General features: G+C 41.4%; 1 protein-coding gene across 5 annotated transcripts in view; it reads right to left on the bottom strand.

The window, feature by feature from the left end:
* The window catches only part of ZNF609 (zinc finger protein 609), a 202,892-nt gene that overhangs the window by 153,637 nt on the left and 25,385 nt on the right, over positions 1-23,870 (bottom strand). For 4 of the 5 annotated variants that reach the window (XM_055537662.1, XM_055537659.1, XM_055537661.1 and 1 more), the window contains exon 2: positions 21,120-21,993. The exons of the other annotated variant lie outside the window; for it this stretch is intronic. In XM_055537662.1, the coding sequence (XP_055393637.1) occupies positions 21,120-21,866 (747 nt within the window). In that variant the 5' untranslated portion in view covers positions 21,867-21,993. The remainder of the gene's footprint in view (positions 1-21,119; positions 21,994-23,870) is intronic. 5 annotated transcript variants of the gene reach the window in all.

Below are 23,870 nucleotides of genomic sequence, written 5' to 3' on the forward strand. Positions count from 1 at the left end.
ATTAATTCAAAATGGATCAAAGATCAAATTGTAAAAACTAAAATCATAAAACAGAGAACAAAGCATAGACATAAATCTTCATGACAGTGATTTAAAATATGACACCTTGGGAGATCCCTGGTGATCCAGTGGTTAGTACATGGTGCTTTCACTGCTTGTTGCCCCGGTTCAATCCTTGGTCAGGGAACTAAAACCCTGCAAGCCCCAAGGCACAGCAAAATAAATAAATAAAATATGACCCCAAAAAGCACAAGCAACTAAAGGAAAAAAAGATGAACTCAACTCTCTCAAAATTTAAAATTTCTGTGCTTCAGAGAACACTATCAAGAAACTGAGGAGACAGTCTACAGAAATGGCAGAAAATTTTGCCTATCATATATTTATTAAGAGACTAGACTGGTATCCAGAATAATAAAGACAGACTTGCAACTCAACAATAAAAAGACAACTCAATTAAAAATATGGGCAAAACAAAACAAAAATTTTAGAGAAAAAAAAATGAGCAAAGAATTTGAATAGACATGACTTCCAAAGAACATATCTAAGTGGCCAATAAGCACATGAAGTGATAAGCTGCACATGAAGGGAAATGTCAATCAAAACCACAATGAGACACCACTCCACACTCACTAAGATAGCTATTATCAAAAAATGGACAATCACAAGTGTTGGTGAGGATGTGGAGACATGGGACTCTTCATACACCACTGGTAGAAATGGAAAATTGGTGCAGTTGCTTTAGGAAAAAGGTGGCAATCCCTCTAAAAGTTAAATATCACATGACCCAGGAATTCCGCTCATAGGAATATTCCCAAGAGAAATGAATACATGTCTATACAAAAACTTATACACAAATGTTCACAGCAACATTATTCATAATAGCCCAAAGTATAAACAATTCAAATGTCAATCAATGATGAATGGACACACAAATGTGATATATCCATATAATAGAACATTATTCAGCTATAAAAAGAAATGAAGTACTGATACATGGTATAACATGGATGAACCTCGAAAACATTATGCTAAGGGAAAGGAGCCAGACACAAAAAGGTCACGTGTTGTGGGATTCCATTTACACGAAATGTTCAGAATAGGCAACTCCACAGAGATAGAAAGTAGACTAGTTGTCAACAGGGGGTGGGGGAAAGGGAAAATGGCTGTGTGTGTGTGTGTTAGAGAGAGAGAGAGAGAGAGAGAGAGAGACTGCTAACTGGGGTGATGAAAATATTCTGGAATTAAGAAATGGTGATGGCTGCACCATCATTTTTTGTGACTATAAAACCACTGAGTTAAACACTTAAAAAAAGGAAATGTGACCTTAATCTAAAAAAATATGTATGAGGGGTAAAAATCTCCATCTATAACCTGTTCAGTTCACAGCTTGCCCCCAAATTTTCCAGCTATCTATTAGTCACTAACAAAATCATTTTCCCCGGCAGACTAATTCACCATCACTAATTTAAAAAACAAACAACCAGCCTTCTAAAGACAATCACAGATGAAGATAAAAACTTGGCTTGAGACAAGTTACAAAAACTTAAATATAGAAGATAACTTCATACTCCAGGGTGAGATTTCATCAAATGTAATGAAATCTAGCCAAGTAAAGCCAGACCAGGTCAGTTCTCAAATGGTAAAATAAAAGATGCGTAAGGGAACAAGGGTGAGCTTCATGAGGTACAGGTCATGTACAAACCAACTGTGAACTAATAATCTCAACCAGTTTCACAACATTAAAGAAATTCTTCTGTGAAGAAAATAAACATGGTAGAATTAAACATGATTTTTCTCTTCTTCCTTTTACCTTCTTTATAATAAAGCGCTTAATGCTTTTATTTTTAAAACTTTTTTTTTTAAAGCATTAGTAGTGGACAAATAGAAAATAATCTCCAAGAAACCTAAAACCCAGTGGAGAGGTTGCTGTAATTCACAAGGTCAAGATTCTCCCACTTGCCAAGTAGACAGTTTGCCCTGAGGGCATCAGAGATAACAATGCTTGTACTTTGCCCCAGTCTTCTCACTGACAAAATAGGCTTTTGTCTAGAGTCACCAGATGCCTCAGCAAGTTCCTTCGCCAAGTGCCAGAGGCTCAGAGCCTAGATAACACAGCTGAGGTTTGGTACTCTTCACAAGGATTAAGAAACAATCCCCAGCCCACAACTCTATTGAGCAAGTTTTGGCAGCTGCCAGGGCCAGTAGAGAATAATGAGGGGACAGGGGTCCAGAGACATAGCTGCATTTTTTGGCCATACCAATGCTCTCCTTCTGAACTCAGATGGCTTGTGTTGCTGCCAACTTCAGGTCTTAAGGTTTCTCCTTGGTTTAGCCACCATGGCTGTCTATCCTCTTTATAAAAACATGCTGGCAATGATGGGATTTCAGTAAAACTTAAACATTTCCAAATAAATTGAGTATACCTTGCTCGGGGCACTTTCATAAAAGTTATGAGCCTTGATTCTACCTAGTTAAATCCCTTCTGGCTTTCGTCTTGGCAGACCAATATTAATAGAAGAGCTGTAAAACACTCAATATCCAACCATTTCCTGTACCTTGAAATGTTAATACGAAGAAGGGGGGAGGGGAGAGGAAAAATATCAACAAGAAAAAGAAGGGAAAAAATCCTTCTTCTCAGAGAAATACCCAGATGCCAGAGATCAGGTCCAAGCTCCTGCCCTGCTGTTTCCAGCTACACTACAGCCAAAGCCAAGAACAATCCTTCCACTTACAGAGCCTTCCACACATTAACCTCCTCAGCCAACTCTGGAGCCGGGATGAGAGATTCTGTTGGCACATGCCAGTTCTCGTTTATGAGCCGGTTACCACCTCAAAGGCTGTTTGGCCTAAGGCCTGCCCTCTCTTTACAGGATCTTTCAAACTTCAAAACGGGATCTTTTTTTGGACTCCTCTAAAGACGCTGAGGTGGTTTACTTAACTTACTGCTTCCAGCTTAGGTCCTAGTCAAGGACTTCTCTGGGGACAGTTAGTATTCACTGGGAGCAGTCAACATCATCCAATACCAAAGGACACTACTCACCCATACCAAGTAGAGAAAAACCGAAAGATTTTATATTAAAGATAAAAGCAAACACTTTCAGAAGTAACTTCAGTGAGGTACCAAGAGTTCAAATGAGGTCCTGAGAGTTGAAAGAGGGTCACCAAATTGGGTGACCTTCTCTTTTGCTGTCACAGTACAGAAGAGAGGGTGGGAGGAAGATACATGCTTTGCTAATAATTCAACTCTGTCCTGAACCCAGAGTTCAACACTGAAATCTTCGAAATTCAACATCTTACTAACTAGGAGCTGAAAAGAGACGTTTGGAAGCCAAGTTTTGAGGCTATTTTTTGCCTTTCCATCCTACCATAGACCCCTCTTCCTGCTAATTCTACACCATCTTGTAGGGATTGAAAGAGGATGAAAATGTAGACATACTTAAGACACAGTTATTGATTAGTGCCTGGTTCTCTATTGCTTTTGGTAAAAAAAGAATTACAGACTTTTTTGTGTGTGGGAACATAACATTTCCAACAGAAAACTGCATTTATTATGCAACTCGTTGCATTTTCATAAACATAAAATTACATAAACACAGTCATGTAAGTAACACACATATCAAGAAAAAGTATTTTAGCAAACAGTTCTCAAATGGAATTCTGTCCTTTCAGGGACATTTGGCAACGTGTGGAAACATTTTTGGTTGTCCCAGCTTGGGGGGAATGCTCCTGGCACCTAGTGGGTAAAAGCAAAGCCACTGCTAAACATCCTACAATACACCTGACTGCCCCTAGCCCCAACTACCAATGATGCTGTCATTGAAACTTCTGGATTACCTTCTGGAAGCCTTCATTCTACTTCCTCTCTAGTAAGGGCTTTTACCAAAAATGCAAAACTCCTTTGCTCTAGCAGAAAAGCTGCGGTTAACATGATCACAGATTAAAAAAAAAAAAAAATCACCCTGCCTGGGAAAAACAGGAGAAGCTTCAAGGAAGAAAAAAGAAAACAGAACAAACATTTGTTGCTGGTTAACAACTACCAGACTACCATATACTGTGCACTTACAGTGTGGTTTTAATCCATAAAAATTTAAGGAAAATGAGATCCAGAGAGGAGGTTTTCAAGATTCCACATCTATTAAGTGGCAATGCTGGGGTTCGAACACAGGTCTAATTACAAAGTCTACTCTTTCATTTTAATTCCACGGTGGAAGATAAGTATGATTTGGAAGAGGCTGTGAAAAGCAGAAAAAGTATGGAAAGTGGTTAAAGTAAAAACCGAAGATCACTCTTTCATTGTTCACAAGCAGCATGGGAAAGGCACTTTTCCTTAAAGCATGCTGCTGCTGCATCACTTCAGTCGTGTCCGACTCTGTGCGACCCCATAGACGGCAGCCCACCAGGCTCCCCCGTCCCTGGGATTCTCCAGGCAAGAACACTGGAGTGGGTTGCCATTTCCTTCTCCAATGCATGAAAGTGAAAACTGAAAGTGAAGTCGCTGAGTCGTGTCCGACTCTTAGCGACCCCATGGACTGCAGCCCACCAGGCTCCTCCATCCATGGGCTTTTCCAGGCAAGAGTACTGGAGGGGTTGCCATTGCCTTCTCCCCTTAAAGCATGACTCAGTCCAAATCTAACTATAGAACTAAGCAAGTTCTATAAGCACTTTCAGAGAATTTTTAAATGTTTTTGTAGACATGTGTCCCCTGTTGCAGTTCTATATTCTCTCCGTTACACAGGGAAGCACTGCCTAATAGGCCATCTATATAGCTATATTCTCGGTGCTCTTCAGAGATCTATCCTGGGCCCCTTTCTTTTTGTCTCATTCAACAGACACATTCTCCTTGGGTAAGCTCACCCACCTTCATGGCATCAATTATCATTTATTTGTTCACATTAGTAACTCTCACATCTTTAGATTTCCAGTTTTCTCTCATAACCTCTAGACCTTAAGGGACATTTCCACTTGGTTGTTCATTCATTTTACTCCCTTCGCCAAACTAACTATTGATCCTATTCATTCTTCAGATATCTTCATGGATATTTTCTTTGACCTTAGCCTTCATAAGCTTATGTATTTATTTGATTACATTCTGTCCCTCCTACTAGACTTATTACTCAGCAGCTACAAGTCAAACTTTGGAAATGTTTCTGAAACACGTAGAAGAACATAAGCAGGATCAATGTAATGATAAGGAACCATTCCTAAGATAAGATTAACACAAGAATATATAAGAAAAAATAATTTTTTTTAACAGAACTACACTAAAATCTAAGTTTCTGGGAGTTCTCTGGTGAAAGTGAAAGTCGCTCAGTCATGTCTCTTTGTGACCCCATGGACTATACAGCCCATAGAATTCTCCAGGCTAGAATACTGCAGTGGGTAGCCTGGGTTCGATTCCTGGGTCGGGAAGATCACCTGGAGAAGGAAATGGCAACCCACTCCAGTATTCTTTCCTGGAAAATCCTCGTGAACAGAGGAGCCTGGCAGGCTACAGTCCATGGGGTTGTAAGAGTCGGACATGACTTAATGACTAAACCACCACCACAGCCTATCCCTCTTCCAGGGGGTGGATCCTCCCGATCCATTCCCTGTAATTGAACCCGGGTCTCCTGCATTGCAGGCGGATTCTTTACCAACTGAGCTATCAGGGAAGCTCAAGACTACTTTAACAGTAGTCTATCGTTTAAGATTCGTAGTCTACTGTAGTCAAATCTGTTTAGACTACAGGAGACAGGGATCAAGACCATCCCCATGGAAAAGAAATGCAAAAAAGCAAAATGGCTGTCTGGGGAGGCCTTACAAATAGCTGTGAAAAGAAGAGAAGTGAAAAGCAAAGGAGCAAAGGAAAGATATAAAACATCTGAATGCAGAGTTCCAAAGAATAGCAGGAAGAGATAAGAAAGCCTTCTTCAGCGATCAATGCAAAGAAATAGAGGAAAACAACAGAATGGGAAAGACTAGAGATCTCTTCAAGAAAATCAGAGATACCAAAGGAACATTTCATGCAAAGATGGGCTCGATAAAGGACAGAAACGGTATGGACCTAACAGAAGCAGAAGATATTAAGAAGAGATGGCAAGAATACACAGAAGAACTGTACAAAAAAGATCTTCACGACCCAGATAATCACGATGGTGTGATCACTGACCTAGAGCCAGACATCCTGGAATGTGAAGTCAAGTGGGCCTTAGAAAGCATCACTATGAACAAAGCTAGTGGAGGTGATGGAATTCCAGTTGAGCTATTTCAAATCCTGAAAGATGATGCTGTGAAAGTGCTGCACTCAATATGCCAGCAAATCTGGAAGACTCAGCAGCGGCCACAGGACTGGAAAAGGTCCGTTTTCATTCCAATCCCAAAGAAAGGCAATGCCAAAGAATGCTCAAACTACCGCACAACTGCACTCATCTCACACGCTAGTAAAGTAATGCTCAAAATTCTCCAAGCCGGGCTTCAGCAATATGTGAACCGTGAACTTCCTGATGTTCAAGCTGGTTTTAGAAAAGGCAGAGGAACCAGAGAGCAAATTGCCAACATCTGCTGGATCATGGAAAAAGCAAGAGAGTTCCAGAGAAACATCTATTTCTGCTTTATTGACTATACCAAAGCCTTTGACTGTGTGGATCACAATAAACTGTGGAAAATTCTGAAAGAGATGGGAATACCAGACCACCTGACCTGCCTCTTGAGAAATCTGTATGCAGGTCAGGAAGCAACAGTTAGAACTGGTCATGGAACAACAGACTGGTTCCAAATAGGAAAAGGAGTCCGTCAAGGCTGTATATTGTCACCCTGTTTATTTAACTTATATGCAGAGTACATCATGAGAAACGCTGGACTGGAAGAAACACAAGCTGGAATCAAGACTGCCGGGAGAAATATCAATAACCTCAGATATGCAGATAACACCGCCCTTATGGCAGAAAGTGAAGAGGAACTAAAAAGCCTCTTGATGAAGGTGCAAGTGGAGAGTGAAAAAGTTGGCTTAAAGCTCAATATTCAGAAAACGAAGATCATGGCATCCGGTCCCACCACTTCATGGGAAATAGATGGGGAAACAGTGGAAACGGTGTCAGACTTTATTTTTCTGGGCTCCAAAATCACTGCAGATGGTGACTGCAGCCATGGAATTAAAAGACGCTTACTCCTTGGAAGGAAAGTTATGACCAACCTAGATAGCATATTCAAAAGCAGAGGCATTACTTTGCCAGCAAAGGTTCGTCTAGTCCAGGCTATGGTTTTTCCTGTGGTCATGTATGGATGTGAGAGTTGGACTGTGAAGAAGGCTGAGCGCCGAAGAATTGATGCTTTTGAACTGTGGTGTTGGAGAAGACTCTTGAGAGTCCCTTGGACTGCAAGGAGATCCAACCAGTCCATTCTGAAGGAGATCAGCCCTGGGATTTCTTTGGAAGGAATGATGCTAAAGCTGAAACTCCAGTACTTTGGCCACCTCATGGGAAGAGTTGACTCATTGGAAAAGACTCTGATGCTGGGAGGGATTGGGGGCAGGAAGAGAAGGGGACGACAGAGAATGAGATGGCTGGATGGCATCACTGACTCAATGGCCGTGAGTCTGAGTGAACTCCGGGAGTTGGTGATGGACAGGGAGGCCTGGCGTGCTGCGGTTCATGGGGTCGCAAAGAGTCGAACACGACTGAGCGACTGATCTCTGATCTGACTTTCACTATCAATATCATAAAACCAGGTTCAATCCCTGGTCAGGGAACTCCTGCAAGCCCCTTGGCTTGGCCAAAAAGAATAAATTAATAAATTAAATAAATAAATAAGATTAAGTTTCCTTTAAAAGTTTGTTTTTTGTATTACTTACAGCAAAGATATCATCTCTTACTATCAACTCCTAAACTACCCTATCTCCAATTCCTAGTTAAAACAATCCTTAAAGGGTGGTAAACTAGCCATTTGCTGTTTTTCTTGCCAGTGGCAAGTAAACAGGTGATAAGGAAAGTAGTTATTTGTTAAAAATAAAACTAAACCATCAAAGTTTATATTTACGCACTTATTCCCCACACACACCATTTCAAAACCCAACTCCACTACCTCCTCACAATCTTCCAAGCTACCTATCCAGCTGCTCCCAGTTCATTTCAATAAGCTTTCCTTAGTATCAGGCTTTATTCCGACAAGGGAATGGGAAGGATTAAAGTGTGATTTACCTAGCCCTTTGCTCCTGCTTTTGTTTAGATATGAAATAGAAGATGAAATGTAACTATAAAATAAAAACAAGTGAAAAAATCTGAAAAATTTTAGTCAAACATGAAAATGTCACTGGAGTATTATTTTCCAACTACTTTCCCAGACTTTTCTCTACATTAAATGCCATTTCAGGTCACTAACGCAGCAGAAGCTAGGGACAGCCCTAACTACTTGGTTTCTAAACAACAATCAATCTTCTCCTCTTTGTGTAATATTAGCTCTGCCCTCATAGCTCAGTCAGTAAAGAATATACCTGCAATGCAGGAGATCTGGGTTTGATTCCTGGGTCAGTAAGATCCTCGGAGAAGGAAATGGCTACCCATTCCAGTATTCTTGCCTGGAGAATCCCAAGGACAGAGGAGCCTGGCAGGCTACAATCCATGGGATCGCAAGAGTTGTACACGACTTAGCAACTAAACCACCACCACCACCTGCTTAGTTCTAAAAGGGGCATTAGAGAGTTGAGAAGTGACATTACTTTTAAGTCTGCTCTATCCCATCCCTTCCCTTGCTTTGAAAATTAGTTCCATATCACAGAGGCTGAGGGACAAACCCCCAGACCTTCCTAAATCAATAAACGTTCAGTTCTGGGAGGCTTGCCCTGGCCAGATTGCTTCCCAGGGAGTGGCAAACTGTACTTTTCTTCTTCCTCAGAGATGTACTGGCCTACACCCAGAAACACTTGCACTTAGCTCTTCAACATGGAAACTTCTGTCTCTCCAGTCCTATAGGGCAATTGCAATGTGCTGGCCAAGAGCTGCCACCAGTACACAGCCAAAAGCACAGCACTGGCACCAAGCCTTCAAATAAGGCATTCTATCACAACAGCATCATCCCTAAGCAGTAGCTAATAGTGATTTCAAACTATGGGTAAAGACTTGTAGTCAGTAGTACAGTGGTTTTCTTGATACAACCAATGCTATGCCCAGACTGTAATGAATACCCATGGTAGAGCATATAAAAATGACTATTTTTTCCTAGTTAATTATTTCAGTTGGAGAGGAAGAGAAAAGCTCCCTCTCTAAATCTCCATAACTAAATATAATCCCATCTGGTTAGGGCAGGACCTATTCACAAACGTAAAACTGAGTATCATAAATAACAAAAAACAATTATTATAAAACAACTACAAGATATTAAAAAAGCATGATTTAGATTCTAAGTCAGAAAAGGATAGAAAATGAAGAGTAGCTGAAAGAGGCTACCAAAGGCACTAGACCTAAAAAAGAGACTCAAGAATATTTATATTGGTAGGAATGCTATAAAAGAATAATCGTTAGGCTGGATTCAATCCACAGACCTGTAATCTTACACTATAGAGAGAAAGTGGAGCCCAAGATGTCTTCGGCCATAAAATACTTTTGTACGCTAAACAGATAACATAAACAAATCAACTTTATGTGACTGGCAAAACAACAACAAACACAAAGAATAATGTGAATGGTGTGGGCCTTGCAGTTATTCCATCCATTGAGTATACACTCTGGAGGGAGCCAGAGATGGGAGACTTGAATTGGCTGTTCATTTATCTGGTTTCCATTTCCTTGTGTCTCCTCATAGTGTACGTATTTTGAAGGGTTTGGTTAATTCTAGTATTTACAAAAACATATTTTTCATCAATTCAGTCCTCAAATAAAAGCCAGCTTTTACATGAGACTTCAACCAAAGAAATGATGGTTTGTTTCAATGCTAAAGAAAAAATTGTTTATGTTGACTTTGTGAAGTCTGTATGGCACTCTAACATGGTACCACCCATGTAATCTTCAAGGGTACTTTCTGACCAAGTATCTCAAACCCTGACTTTAGAACCTGATCCTTGTGAGAGATGGGAATGGACAGGAGAGATATCAGAGAACAAACATAAATTAAAGAATTTCTCAACCTCTTTCTGAAATTGTAATAAGCAATCACATTCTCAATCTAAGCACATATGTATAAGTGAAATGAAAAATGCCTTATGGCATATCTTATCTAAAACAGACACTCTACCAGATGTTTAGAAATCTGCATACTGAGAGAATTAAGATCTAGACTAATATGGTGTATATAAATGTGCAGTCACTTTGTATGATTTCTTCCCTACATTTGCCATTTTTTTCTCCTCCTTTGCAGTGGTATATGCATACACCAAAACCAAAAAAGATCCATCTAAAGTACAGATTAATGTAAATCTTGATAGCATAGATAACACTTGTATCAGTACTAAAAACTATGTTTTAAATTTTATTATATGGGAACTTCCTTAGCCAGTCCAGTGGTTAAGATTCCATGATTCCACTGCAGAGGCCTGGGTACAATCCCTGGTTGAGGAGCTAAGATCCCATATACCATGTAGTGCAATCAAATTAAAAAACAAAACAAAACTATTATATGAAAATTTAAGGTTCTATCATTATGATTTTGCCCCAAACATGATATTCCATAATTATTTTAACTATGAGTTTGCAGCATATTCAAGTATATGTTCATCTCTGATAACAATTAGCATTCTAACTATAATTACTCTTTCTTGGGTATGAGATTTAGAATCCCACCAGGGAAACACTTTATATTAAAAAACATTTAATTTCTTCCTGATTTCAAGGAAATAGTATGTGTTTACAAAAAAAAAAAAAGCAAAGACAGTGAACCTTTACTATTCCTATCTGAAGTGATTCTGTCTCTTCTTAAAAGAGTGTATTTAATTTGAATGTGTCCAGAAGCAGGTTCAGGAATAAGGTCTTTATTATTTTATATCGGGGTGTCATAGATTTCTGGAAAATTAAGACCACATATCCCTGGCTCAGGAAGATCCCCTGAAGAAGGAAATGGCAACCCTCTCCAATATTCTTGCCTGGGAAATCCCATGGACAGAGGAGCCTGGCAGGCTTCAGTCCATGGGGTTGCAAAGAGTCAGACACAACTGAGCGACTAACACAGACACACACAGTTAATAATACTCTATTGCATATCTGAAAGTAGCTAGGAAGTAAATCGTGAAAATTCTTAACACAGAAAAAATTTTGTAGCAATGAGGACGTAACTGAACTTACTGAAATGATCATTTTGCAACAAAAACATGGTATCATTACATTGTACACATGAAACTACATAATGTTATGTCAATTGTACCTCAATTAAAAAAAAAAAAGGACAAGAAAGGATTTAATGGCCCGGTCTGGTTCATTTAAACCAAGCTAGTAGTGCCACTAAGGCTGGAACCCAGTGGTTTCAAATTTAAAAATATTCAATTAGTGTATTTTTCAAGCACACAGTCAAATTGTACTCTCTCAGTGGACATTTCAGATTGAAAATGGACCAGTTCCTAAAAACCTAAGGACTGCTCTTTTATTTCCTGCAGCTAGTGACAACTTCACAAAAAGAAGTATCTCAATCCTTATTCTTCTCTTGACTGTTTGGACTACCTGTAGTTCTAATCCTTTCAAAAGGTTAAAGTCTGCACTCTTGAAGGATTAACAGAGGGGAAGAAAAAACTCTCTAAATATAAATGTTAGGGGAACCACGGACTGAAACCACCCACCCTGGTTAGGCCTGACAGTAACCACTTGAATGAGTTATCTAAAACAGGAGGTCCTAATAAGGAATACAGAACTAACAAGCTACCACCAAAAGGAAGAATTAGAGAAAAGTCAAAAGGAGAGAGAAGACTCCAGTCCATATGTCCTGCCAACCTCCCAGACTCTTTCTCACTTGAATACCTCTTGGCTGAGTGCAGCGCACACCACCAGGAAGGACCCTGAGTCAGAGTGATTGGCCACAGACAACCTGGAAACTAACCCCATTACCATAAAACCTGAGACTGCAAGCCACATGGCAGAACAGTTCTCCTGGGTTCCCTTACCCTGCTGCTCTCCACCTAGCCCTTTCCCAATACAGTCTCTTGCTGTCAGCACATGTGTCTCCTTGGACATTTCTGAGTCTTAGACAAGAGCCCACTCTTGGGCCCTGGAAGAGGTCCCCATTCCTGCCACAAAATAATCACTTTATGGCCATTCCAATGCTGAGAAAAATAATTCAGAAGACTGGAGTTTATATCAAACCTTAGCTATTAATGGGAAATAGCTAAGCAAGAGCCATGTTCTTCAACATGAGATCAGCTCTGTAACCAAAAGGAGTCCAACAAACCCTTTCAAACTAACCAGCAAATGATAAAATCCCAAACCTTAATGGTTCCAAATGCTCTGAATCAGTCTCTTCCTAAGCCTTCCTGGAAACCAGGATTAAAAATATTAGCTATCATAAACTCATTACTTTCCAAAACCTCTAGGGGCTAATCTCTTCAAAGGATATCCTTTCTCCTTAATTTCACAATTACCCTGCACCTCATAGCTAGTAACAGTGTACCATCAGCAACAGCTAATATTTACGGAGTTCTTACTACATGTTAGATGGGCTTTCCTGATGGCTCAGATGGTAAAGAATCTGCCTGCAATGCAGGATACTGAGGTTCAATCCCTGAGTTGGGAAGATACCCTGGAGAAGGGAATGACTGTCCACTCCAGTATTCTTGCCTGGAGAATTCAATGTACAGAGAAGCCAGGCAGACTACAGTCCATGGGTCACCAAGAGTCAGACACAACTGAGCAACTAACAACTTTACTTTCAACTTTACATGCTAGACACTGTGCTGAGTGTTTAACCTTCTTTATTTAATCTATTCATAATAATCCTATGAAGTCAGTAGTTATTCACTTCCACATTATAGATGAGAAAAGTGAGAATGAGAAAAGTTATAAATAATTTAAATATCTCTTCTGCTCTCAAACTCCCAAATCCTTAGGTACTCTTTCCAATTTTAGGTTCCTGTCAGTTTGTCCATAAAGAAAAAGATATATCTGAACATCATTCAGGAGGAAAAAAAAAAAATCATACCTACTGTCCAGAGTTATTTTTTACCTTTTAAACTTTATGGTGAATTTGATCTTCACTATTAAGAGGAAACGTGCTCTACCACAGTGGATCTCAAACCTTAAAGTATAACATGATCAGTGGGAGAGCAAATGGTAAAACGTAAATTTCTGGGCCTTAAGCCTGAAGTTTCTGATTTGGGGATGTGGAGTGGGGTCTGATACTTGAATTTCTAACAAGTTTCCAGGTGCTATGCTGATATTGCTGATGTAGGGTTCACTGCTTTACGAGAAGGTACGACTAGCTATGACAAACCTAGACAGTGTATTAAAAACCAGAAATATCACTTTGCCAACAAAGGTCCGTATAGTCAAAGCTATGGTTTTTCCAGTAGTCATGTATGGATATGAGAGTTGGATGGTAAAGAAGGCTGAGCACTGAAGAACTGACTCTTTCCAACTGTGGTGCTGGAGAAGACTCTTGAGAGTCCCTTGAACAGCAAGGAGATCAAACCAGTCAATCCTAAAGGAAATCAGTCCTGAATATTCATTGAAAGGACTGATGCTGAAACTGAAGCTCCAATACTTTAGCAAACTGAAGAGAAGAGTTGACTCACTGGAAAAGATCCTGATGCTAGAAAAAAACTGAGGGCAAGAGGAGAAGTGGGTGACAGAGGATGAGATGGCTGGATGGCATCACTGACTCAGTGAACATCAGGGAAGCAGTGATGGACAGAGAAGCCTGGCATGCTGCAGTTCATGGGGTTGCAAAGAGTCGAACACGACTTAGCGACCGAACAACAACAACAAAAGGAAATAATTCCCTCTCATCTTAGCTGTCATGTTTCTCATGTAAAAACACTTCTCTACAGAGCACTTCCAACAAGAGAGACACTTAGGATTTAAAAATATCTCTAAGGACTGAAAGCTTAAAAGACTTCTTTTTTTCCCACTTCACAAGGGCTCCAATATCACAAATGACATTGGCCATTTCTTATATCAACCAACATTGCAAGCAGACAGCATAATATTATAGCTCTGCAGAAAGCAAGCATTTTATAGACTAGAGTGAAAGTGAAAGTCACTCAGTTGTGTCCGACTCTTTGCAGCCCCATGGACATAGTCCATGGAATTCTCCAGGCCAGAATACTGAAGTGGGTAGCTGTTCCCTTCTCCAGGAGATCTTCCCAACCCAGGGATGGAACCCAGGTCTCCCACACTGCAGGCAGATTCTTTACCAGTTGAGACACGAGGGACATTAAAGTAGTAGAAATACAGAAAAAGGAAAATTAAGGTCCAAATGACTGTACACTCTGCTCAAGAACCTTACCATACACATAGTACTTTTTCATTCTGAAAAGTGTTTCCTTTGGGTCTCCTAGGGCAAGAGAAATGCCAAAAGAAAAAAAGAAGTAGACTGTTTCATAAGATCATAAGACAAAAGCACAGGGACACGCTCTGAAAACATAATAGAATTTTGCACCAGAAATTAAAAAAAAAAAGTCACAAAATGCTATAAATTCTTCCTACCTTTCCTTGTCATACTACCCCCCATCACAAAAGAGCTACCCCTTTTACCCGATACTGGCCAAACTCTACTTTCTTAGGTAGCTTAAACATTGACTATGTCAATGTCATCTAGGATGAACAACTTCAGAGAATAGGATTTGTTAAAAATGTCTCCTCAGCTAGCCTGGGAAGCTTCTTACTTGGGTGGGTGCTCTCAACCATGACTAAACTGTACCTAGAGAGATATATATTTTAAAATATTAATATGGCCTGGCACCTTCCTGATGGTGATCCTTCCAGGCCCAACCCAGTGGCAAGACTGGGAAATTAACTGATGAGAAAAGCAATCTCCTTTCTGCTTTCTACTTTCAGACGCTCCTCCTCTACAGCTCTGCCATGTACAGACTCATTCTATACATGCACAATGAGATAGAACATGCGCACACACACAAATAAGTCTCGGCAGGAACCAAAAATCAAAGCCTAACCCCATGGTTTTTAAGTGAGCAAGTCCAATTTCCTTCTTTGTAGTCCCTGACACATGCTGGCTGGGAGCCGTCTGGATTTCTTTCTGCCTTGTTCCTGCACCAGAAGGCTCTGCACTGCAGGTCAGGGGATGATAAGGAAATGAACAGTGTAATTTCCAAGGCCTCTGAACACAGCCCTGTCAGCAGCTCTGGAGGCGGGTTACTCAAGCATGGCTTGAAGAGTGAAAACCACAGAGAGGAGGGCTCAGACAGCCAGCAGTGGCAGGATCTCAGCTGTGCATGTTACAGCCACCTCCAGCCTGAAAGCCCAAGCCCTGCTACCTCCCTGGATGAGCTCTGTTGGTAACAGCTCTTATACCCAAATGGCAAAAATACAAGTTCACACTGGGGGAGGAAGATTAAGGATAGGACTTAGATTTTCCATGCACTCTTGTGCAGAAACAAAAACATTCAGTGCTCTTCCAGCATACATGAGACTGCACATGCTGGCAAACCCACAGCAGTATCTATCCAACATACTCAGCCCCACGCCAGGGCTCTGGCCAAGAAGGAAACTCAGTTCATATGAAACCTGAATTTCAACGGGCCGCTGCAATATCTTTGGAAAGCAATTTCTGGTCTTCTACCTCACCAAACCCCACTATAAATACCAAGGCCTTTAGAACACATCACAAGCATATACGGGTCCCAATCCAGGTTTGGAATGTCTTCTGAGAACAGTGCTGATAAAGTCTTAGCCAACGTGCTTATCTATTTATACTGGGCTTCCTGTATAGGTGGAATGTTGTGATAGTTCAGCTTATTACTGCCTAGAGTCAATTGAGACATATTTCAACTCAAATCATGTTTTTCTTCTTTTCCAATATTTATCGAATGTTCCCTATGTGCCAAGCACTTTTCTAAGTGTTTTATATGGATTAACTAATTTACTTTCATAAAAATTCTAGTAAAGAATTACTGTTTTCCTCATTGTGTAGACGAGAAAACTGAGGCAGCTCAGTTAAGTAATTTGTTCAATATCACTCAGTTAATAAGTGGCAAGGCTGGGATACAAACCCTGGTAGTTTGGCTCCAGAGTTTATACTCTTAACCATTAAATTATAAGTAAGAGCTAATGTGCAATTTAAGTTTACAAGACTGGTGTTTTAGGTTAGAAGTGGCTCTCAATGCCCACCTTACGAAGTGCCCATCTTTAACAATGGTTAAAGAAAATTCACAAACATTAAAGTATATAGCAATTATCTGGAGAGTTTTCTGGGTCCCTACCCCTAACACTTATTTAGCAGATTTAGGGTAGAGTCCAAGGATATGCATTTCTGACACTCGAATGATATCATGCACATGGTTTTATGGGCCACAATTTCAAGAACTCTGCCCTAGCCGGTAAACTGTAAGCTCCTCAAAGAGCAGCAACCATTTCTGTTCTGTTCATCAGTATATATCCAGTCCTAAGCATAATATCTGGAATCTAAAACGCACTCCATTAATACACAGAATGAATGAAAGATGATAATGGTATCTAACAGTATATCATGTCTTTACAAAATGGTTCATATCCACAATATTAACACATTTAAGCTCTGCCTATTAGTGATATATTCAAGAAGCACAAAGGCAGGGTTTTGTTTTGTTTTTTCATACCTGCAATTGCCAAATAAAGAGGGAGCTGGCAATGCCACAGTGATAAAATGAAAATCTGACTGAACAATAATACTACAGAACACACACACACACTCTCAGTAAGTCAAGCTCAAAGTACAGAGTTAAAAGTAACATTCTTCCCTCTGTATATACAATAAAGGAGGTTCAGCATCAGCTACGAATGGTTGTTCTTTGTAAACATCATCACCTTACCAAAGAAAGCGAAACTCAAAGATCCGTTGTTTACTGAGTGTCTACAATATTAAAATCAATACAGAAAACCAATGAAAGCAGTCTTAAGAGCATCTGGGCATTTATTAATATACCCAATGTTGTTAAGGTAGTCTTTAGAGTGGGAAAATAGAATCCTTCATAACAAAGAAGGATTTGTTAAGAATCCCAGAGTAACGATATGCCACAAGAACTTGGTAAACAAAACCCCGGCTTTGCCACTGACTCCCTCTGAGAGTCTAGGTAAGTCGCATGACCTCCCTGGTCTCAGTCCCCTCTTCTATAAAGTGAGAAGACTGGACTAGATAATCTTTCTCAGGGCCCTCCTTGAATTACAACACCCAGGTGGAAAACATAGCTGCTGAAGAAAAACTGAAAGTAAGCTCAGGCTTCGTTGTAGTTTGAGAATGCATCTCTGTCCCCCATAAATATCAACTCAACTTCTTTTTAATTTTTTCCATGAAGGAAAATGCTTGACATTTGGCTTCAGGAAGCAAGGCTCACTGCTATGTCATCGATAGCTGAGAAAGAACAGCTAGCAAAGGAGGAAGGCGTTAAAAGAGAAAGCCTTGGATCAGAAAGAATAAAAGAGACCTGACCTTGGTTGAGCAATGAGGGATTGCAACACGAGAGAAATGAGCTGGAAGGCATAAACTAGGGCAAGAAAACAAAATCAAGGGCAAAGGAAGATGCTCTTAGAACACAGGATATGACAGCAAGCATGATCGGAAGGCGAAAGAGCAAAGAGCACACTTGAGCTTTCTTTGTATCCTAACTAGTGAGGGAAGTGGTAAGTATGTGTATGCAGCATTCTGAGAGCAGCAGCAGCTGAGACACAAATGTGGGGAAAGCACACTGCAGAGTGTTTCTACCTTCCAAGATCAAAAACAGCAGCTAAAGAGACAAGGAGAGCTTCTGGTTGCAAATTTCTAGATCCTTTAGCCACTAGAACTTTACAAGATTTGCGGGCGGGGGTGGGGTCACCTTAAATTCCTGGCTTAAGCCCTACCTCAAAGTCCAGACAGATCACTGCCTTCGGTGCTATGGAAATTCTTTTTCTTGCCTGTCAGAGCAGCAGCGCGAGCACTAAGCTGGGGACATTCAGACCGGCACCCTCCCTCATAGGACCTCCCCCTCCATCCCTAACCTGACAACCTATCAATCAAATCAGAGGCAAGGGAGCAGACAGGAGCCGGAAGGCTCTGTCTTGTTTATGCCTCAACATTCCCTTCCCCCATCTCTTCAGCTGGCAGGAAGTATGAGGCAGGAGTGTTCGATGACAATTTAGGGCAGCAGTAGTTGCTAAGAGCCATCTCTGGTCTCTCCTAGAACTCTGGGAAACAGCACAGTGAGCCTTGCCAGAGAGAAGTGTGGGGAGCGGCAGTGAGATCCCATGAAGGGAAATCCACTTCCTTTGCTGATAGGAATTTGCTCAGCCGGAGACTGAGACACCTATACCCTGATAAGAAAGAACATCCTGAAGTAGAGAATTTGAATATTCAAATCCCCCTCATTAGCTAGCAGTAGACATGTAACAATTCTGTCCTATACCACAAACTCCATTCTCTTCTCTCCTGTTTCCAAGGGGCTAGAGTCGGACACGACTGAAGTGACTTAGCAGCAGCAGTAGAGGAGTGGGTATGGGTTAAGGAGACTCCAGCTAAGAACCTTTCCAAATTTTATGAGTTTCCCCTCTTCATGACAGTTTCCAGCTCAGCATATGTAATTCCTAGATTGTATCAAAACATCTGTTTTGCTGTTTTGGTTCTGTTGGTTGTCCCCACATGGACAGAACATTCCAAACCAGTTAAGCCATAGGCAAGCCCATAGCTCAGAGAGAAAAACCTTAAATAAGTTTTCAAAGACTTAGCTTTTAAGGTAAATTATCAATCATCAAACACTGACTCAAAAACCCCTTATGCCCCAAACCCTGGGGTCCTTGTTTCTCAAACACTACTCTACTCCAAGATTCCTAACCTGTGTTCCCTTTTGCATCTTCCCCTCCTCCCATTCCAGAAATGCTGTCTCTCTGCACAGTGTTTTCATCTCCTAGCAACTTCCAAACATTTATTTACATAATTATCTATTCCGACAGCCAAATGCTTTAGAATGGCACCCCCCAGAACCAGACAGTCCAGAAGGGTTGAGGGAACAAGGAAAAGAATTGAGAAAGCAGGTTCTTGCCTAGAGTAACAGCAAAGTGTGCAGCAAATCTCCTCTTTTAAAAGTACTTCTCAGCACTTTCATCTTTCCTCCAAAAACAGAAGCACAGTCTCTCTCCTTTTTCTCTCTCATTCCACTGCCCCATTCTCAGTCTTTTTGGGAGACAAAGTGTGTAACACAGCTACCTTATTAAGAAGCAAACTTCCCTTGACCAAAATATATTCCTCTCTGAACATACTGTATCTTTCAGCCCAATTATAATCCGAAGGGCAGCCACCTACCTAGTCCCTGAACCTGTAAGAGAAAAAGGGTTCCATTTGCTTCTCTGTTGGAGACTTTTAAGGACATTTAGACTTAAACCCAACATGAAGCTAAGCATCATTAATCCTTTCACCCACAGACCACTACTGGGCTTATAAGATTGCAACATGAGTCAAGAGTTCTAAACAGAAAGGAAAATGAAGGTCACCTTCAGAAGTGGCCACTTTGCAGCACAGGAAGAACAAAGATTATGAACATGAACAGATATGTGGCAAAAGCTTACTGATGCCAGATGTAGGGAACAGTCTAAAGGGCCTGGAACAGAAGCAAGAACTCCTGGTACTCCTAGGCCTCTTTAAAACATTTATTACCCATCTGCACCCCAAAGAAAATGGTAAATCACAGCCAGCACAGGATGCCCCACACCAGTAACCTGCTGGACTTGACTCTACTGAGGTGGCCTGTAGCATCTGTCACCTAAACAGGCAGTCTCTCTGGCAGTTGCCACTGGTAAAAGGGAATAGACCATTGGGTTATTAGTGGAAAAAAAATTGACAGCACTGTTACCAGGGAAGCCCAGATGTTGCTAAGACTTATAGATGTGCCAGAGGCAAGGGCCAAAATACCTACAGCAAAGAAAACACAAGCCAGCACTGAGAGGACACTACCACCCAAACATACACATCCAGCCTCTATTTATTAACACTTACATATGGAAATAGGTATTCCCTGTTGCAGCTGATGCAATTACAGAGAAATCAATTTATATTGCATCTACTGGGATCAGCTGAAAGCACAGGGTGAGCAGACAGCAGAAAATCAAGAGCCAATGAAGAGCTCATTACCAGGCCAGCCACTGTGTAGGAAACTGTAAACTGCACAAGTTTAAGCAGCCTGAGCTGACCCTGGACGCACAGTCACTCTGCTCTAGACCTGCAAGTTCCACTTACTGAGACATGAACTAAGATACTTTCCCCAAAGAAGGAGAGCCCCTGGTGGGGCTGTAGGCACCTGTCCTTCCAAGTCAAGCAGAAGGCAAGGTATCATTACACTGTTTGGCAGCTATTAAACCACCAGGAGACTTTGACCAATAGTTGAGGTAGATACCTGGCCAAGAACTATACGTTAGTGGCCAAAGACACTCTTTCAAGGCCAAAATTGCATGGCCACAACACTAATTCATAAGAGCTGATTAAGCACTTCAGGACCTCCTGCTCCATTGTTTACTTGCCCCAAATGGGTCCTTTTGCTCTCTGGCAGTCACCAATAGAACGCTTGGTAGATTACATGCAATGAAAATTATTTAACCCTTGTCTCTTCCAGAGACCCAGCATCACCATTTATCCCATTAAAAACAGCATTCAACTGAAAGCCTGTTAAGCTTATCAACTTGTTAAGTTTATCAATCATTCTAAGGATGAAATGTCAAGCTGGGAACCACATAAAGACTGATGCCAATCTCTAGTAACAAGTGTGGGACAAGGACAAGGTGGGAGGTTCTTGGCTTATAGAAAATTCATTCTACCAAGCAGCTGCCCCCAACAACAGATATTCTTCTCCAAAATGTCCAGGCCTGCTGTTAATGAATCTGCAGGGAATCCCCTAATTTGGAACAAAACCACATTATCATTACCAGCTGCTCTGACCTTGTAATTGGTCATTACCCACAAACTAATGAGCCTCCCACAGAGTGCACATAACATTAGGTGGTTAGTCCAGGGCAGTTCTGACTGGCAGTGGGCAGCCAGATCTGGCCACCTCTTACCTTTTCAGACTTGACTTTCTTTAGCGGGCGACACTCATTCTCCCCTTCCTCTGGCTCCGGTTTAGCTCCCAAAGGGTTGAGCGCTGCCCCAGGCTCAATAGCTATACTCCCGAGTGGCTCCACAGCTCCTGGATCCACCCCCGCACTTCCATCATACTGACCACCCCGTCCTCCCAAGGGCACTGGCTGGAGGACCCCAGGATCCTTTTCTGCACAAGTCCCCACTCCTTCGCTTCTCTCCTTCTTGCTCTTAGACGAGCTGTTCTCCTTCTCCTTTTTGGAGCCCGCTACACTGCGGGATGCCTTAGCCGCCTTCTCTGAGCCCTTGGGAGCAATAGCAGCAACCAGGCTTCCTGCATTGGCACCATCTCCTGAGCGTCCCTGTACCTCTTTCTTGCTAGCTGCCCCCTCACTCGGAGTGAACAGGGACGTCCCTGGAGTGGGTTTGCTAGTGTCTTTGACACTCTTACTCCTTTTGGATTTGGATTTGCCTTCCTTTCCTTGAGGACCTGGCACTGGGGTCACAAACTTGATGTTGTCTGGCAGTGTGGCCACAGCATTGGGAGCTGGTATCCCCACCTCCTTTGAGCCTGACATTTCCAGTTTCTGCTGGTCCTTTTCCAGATCGGCGTCCAGGTCAATGATGAGATTCCCTACTCCAATGTCCCATTCATCCCCACTGTCGTATGTCTCAACCGGGTTTGCATCCACTCCTTTCCCTCCGGAGGCTCCACTGCTCAAGGACATCTTAGAGTCAACGTCCCACCTCAAGATTCAAGGCTCTTCCTTGCCCCCAGCTTTCCTAGTTTCAGCTTCAGCTACGTTCTCAGACCTGCCACATTGGTCAGTACATGCCCAGTGGACAACATCATTGCTGGAAAAAGAAAATGTAAAGAGCTGTTAAAGGAAACAATACAGGCAAAGAGACAGCCTGAAATAAACTCCCACACAAAACAGTCCCTTGCGAGGTGGCTATCACATCACAATGGACAAGACAAACAGGTTCAGTTGTATTTCCAACCAAGTCACTTTGGATCAAGGAAAAAGCTAATTCCCACTCCATCTCCCCAGGGGACAGTACAATATTTCCAACTGCCTGGAGAGTCTGTGCTAAGATTTAACTAGGAATCCTCTAGTTTCCCATTCCCAAGAGACTGATTTCTACTACCACTGCCAGCTGGCAATCTTCCCTCAGTCAATACGGGCCCTGGCACATCCCCCAGCACAATTTTACTCACATCACTTCTCCATACTTCTTCTTGAATTATCAGAGATTTAGAACATTGCCTAGCAAAAGCTAAATCCCTCTACTAACAGGGCCTGTTCCTACTAAAAATAATATGGGGCAGGGGGAGGGTATCTAATTGTAGGTAAGCAAAAGAGAAAAGTAAACAGGACTGGGGAAAAATACAATATCAGGATAGGGACAAAAACTGCAATTAGAGGAGACAATCCTCAAAGAGGACTTAACCCATCAGCTTACATTCAGTTAAGCCAGCGTTATTAAACTCCAGGTTTCAAATTATGTCTAAATAGCAGAATTCAATGTAGTCTTTCCCACTAAAATCCTCATGAAGATACACACACACTCACACAGAGAAAAAAATGTTACCCTATCAATAACTGAACAGTACTAAAAAACTTAATGCTAGAATGTGGTATAAGTCTCCCTATTCTTTTAAGACTGATGACACTATATTGATAAACATCAGGGCCTCACAACATGGAACAGAGATAGCTAAAAAGAGGGGTGGGTGAAGTGGGTGGTAAAAAAGGAAATATATATATTTCCTTGGGGAGTGTACCATCTTGAAAACCTGACAGCCAAAATATACCATTGAGATATTACTTTATCATGAAGCCAAAGAACTCTGTTCTTAATTACTCCCTTGTTTACCATCTTTCTATGTGCATTTAGAAAATAACCCTCAGAAGATGGCAGAGCAGAAAGAGGAAACCAGAGGGGGCACGATGAATCCTATGAAGTAAAAATCTAACAGGTAAATGCTATAGATAGAACAGGGATAAGACAAATTGTACTTTTCCGCCTTCTCTCTCAAGGCAGTGTCAAACAAAGAACCAGGGTTCAAGAGAAACTGTTCAAGAGAAGATGTCACCCTAGGAGACCAGCGCTATACCAAGTGAATGCTTGAGAGCAACTGGGATTTAAGAGAGAAAGGACTGCACTTTAATCTGCCATTTGGCCACAGATCTGAGAAGAAAATGACTAGTGATAAAGAACCCACCTGCCAACAAGGAGGCATAAGATGCAGGTTTGATCCCTGGGTCGGAAGAGCCCCTGGAGGGGGCATGGCAACCTCCTCTAGTATTCTTGCCTGGAAAATCCCATGGACAGAGGAGCCTGGTGGGCTACAGTCTCTAGGATCACAAAGAGTCAGACAAGACTAAAGCGACAGCACACACGCACTGAGAAGAAAATACATCCTTTAACCAAGTAGAGAGCTTAGTGCAACAGCACCTGACCACAGTTGGCACTGAGTCCACACAGATCTTACTTCATAAAAGGATGAACAAAAACCATGAGGGAAAACATAGGAACTACGAAACAATGAGACCCGCATGGTAAAAGCAACATAATCTCTGAAGAATTAGAGAAATGATACTGCTGAAAATGATCTAAAACTCTGAAGAAATTTTTAGTAAAATGCTTGGAATTCTCTATGCTATCTACTGATTCATTAAAAAAAAAAAAAATGTATTAATTGCCTACTAAGTCCCAGGCACTAAACT

Source organism: Bubalus kerabau, chromosome 10 (genome assembly GCF_029407905.1).
Source record: "Bubalus kerabau isolate K-KA32 ecotype Philippines breed swamp buffalo chromosome 10, PCC_UOA_SB_1v2, whole genome shotgun sequence".
NCBI lineage: Eukaryota > Metazoa > Chordata > Mammalia > Artiodactyla > Bovidae > Bubalus > Bubalus kerabau.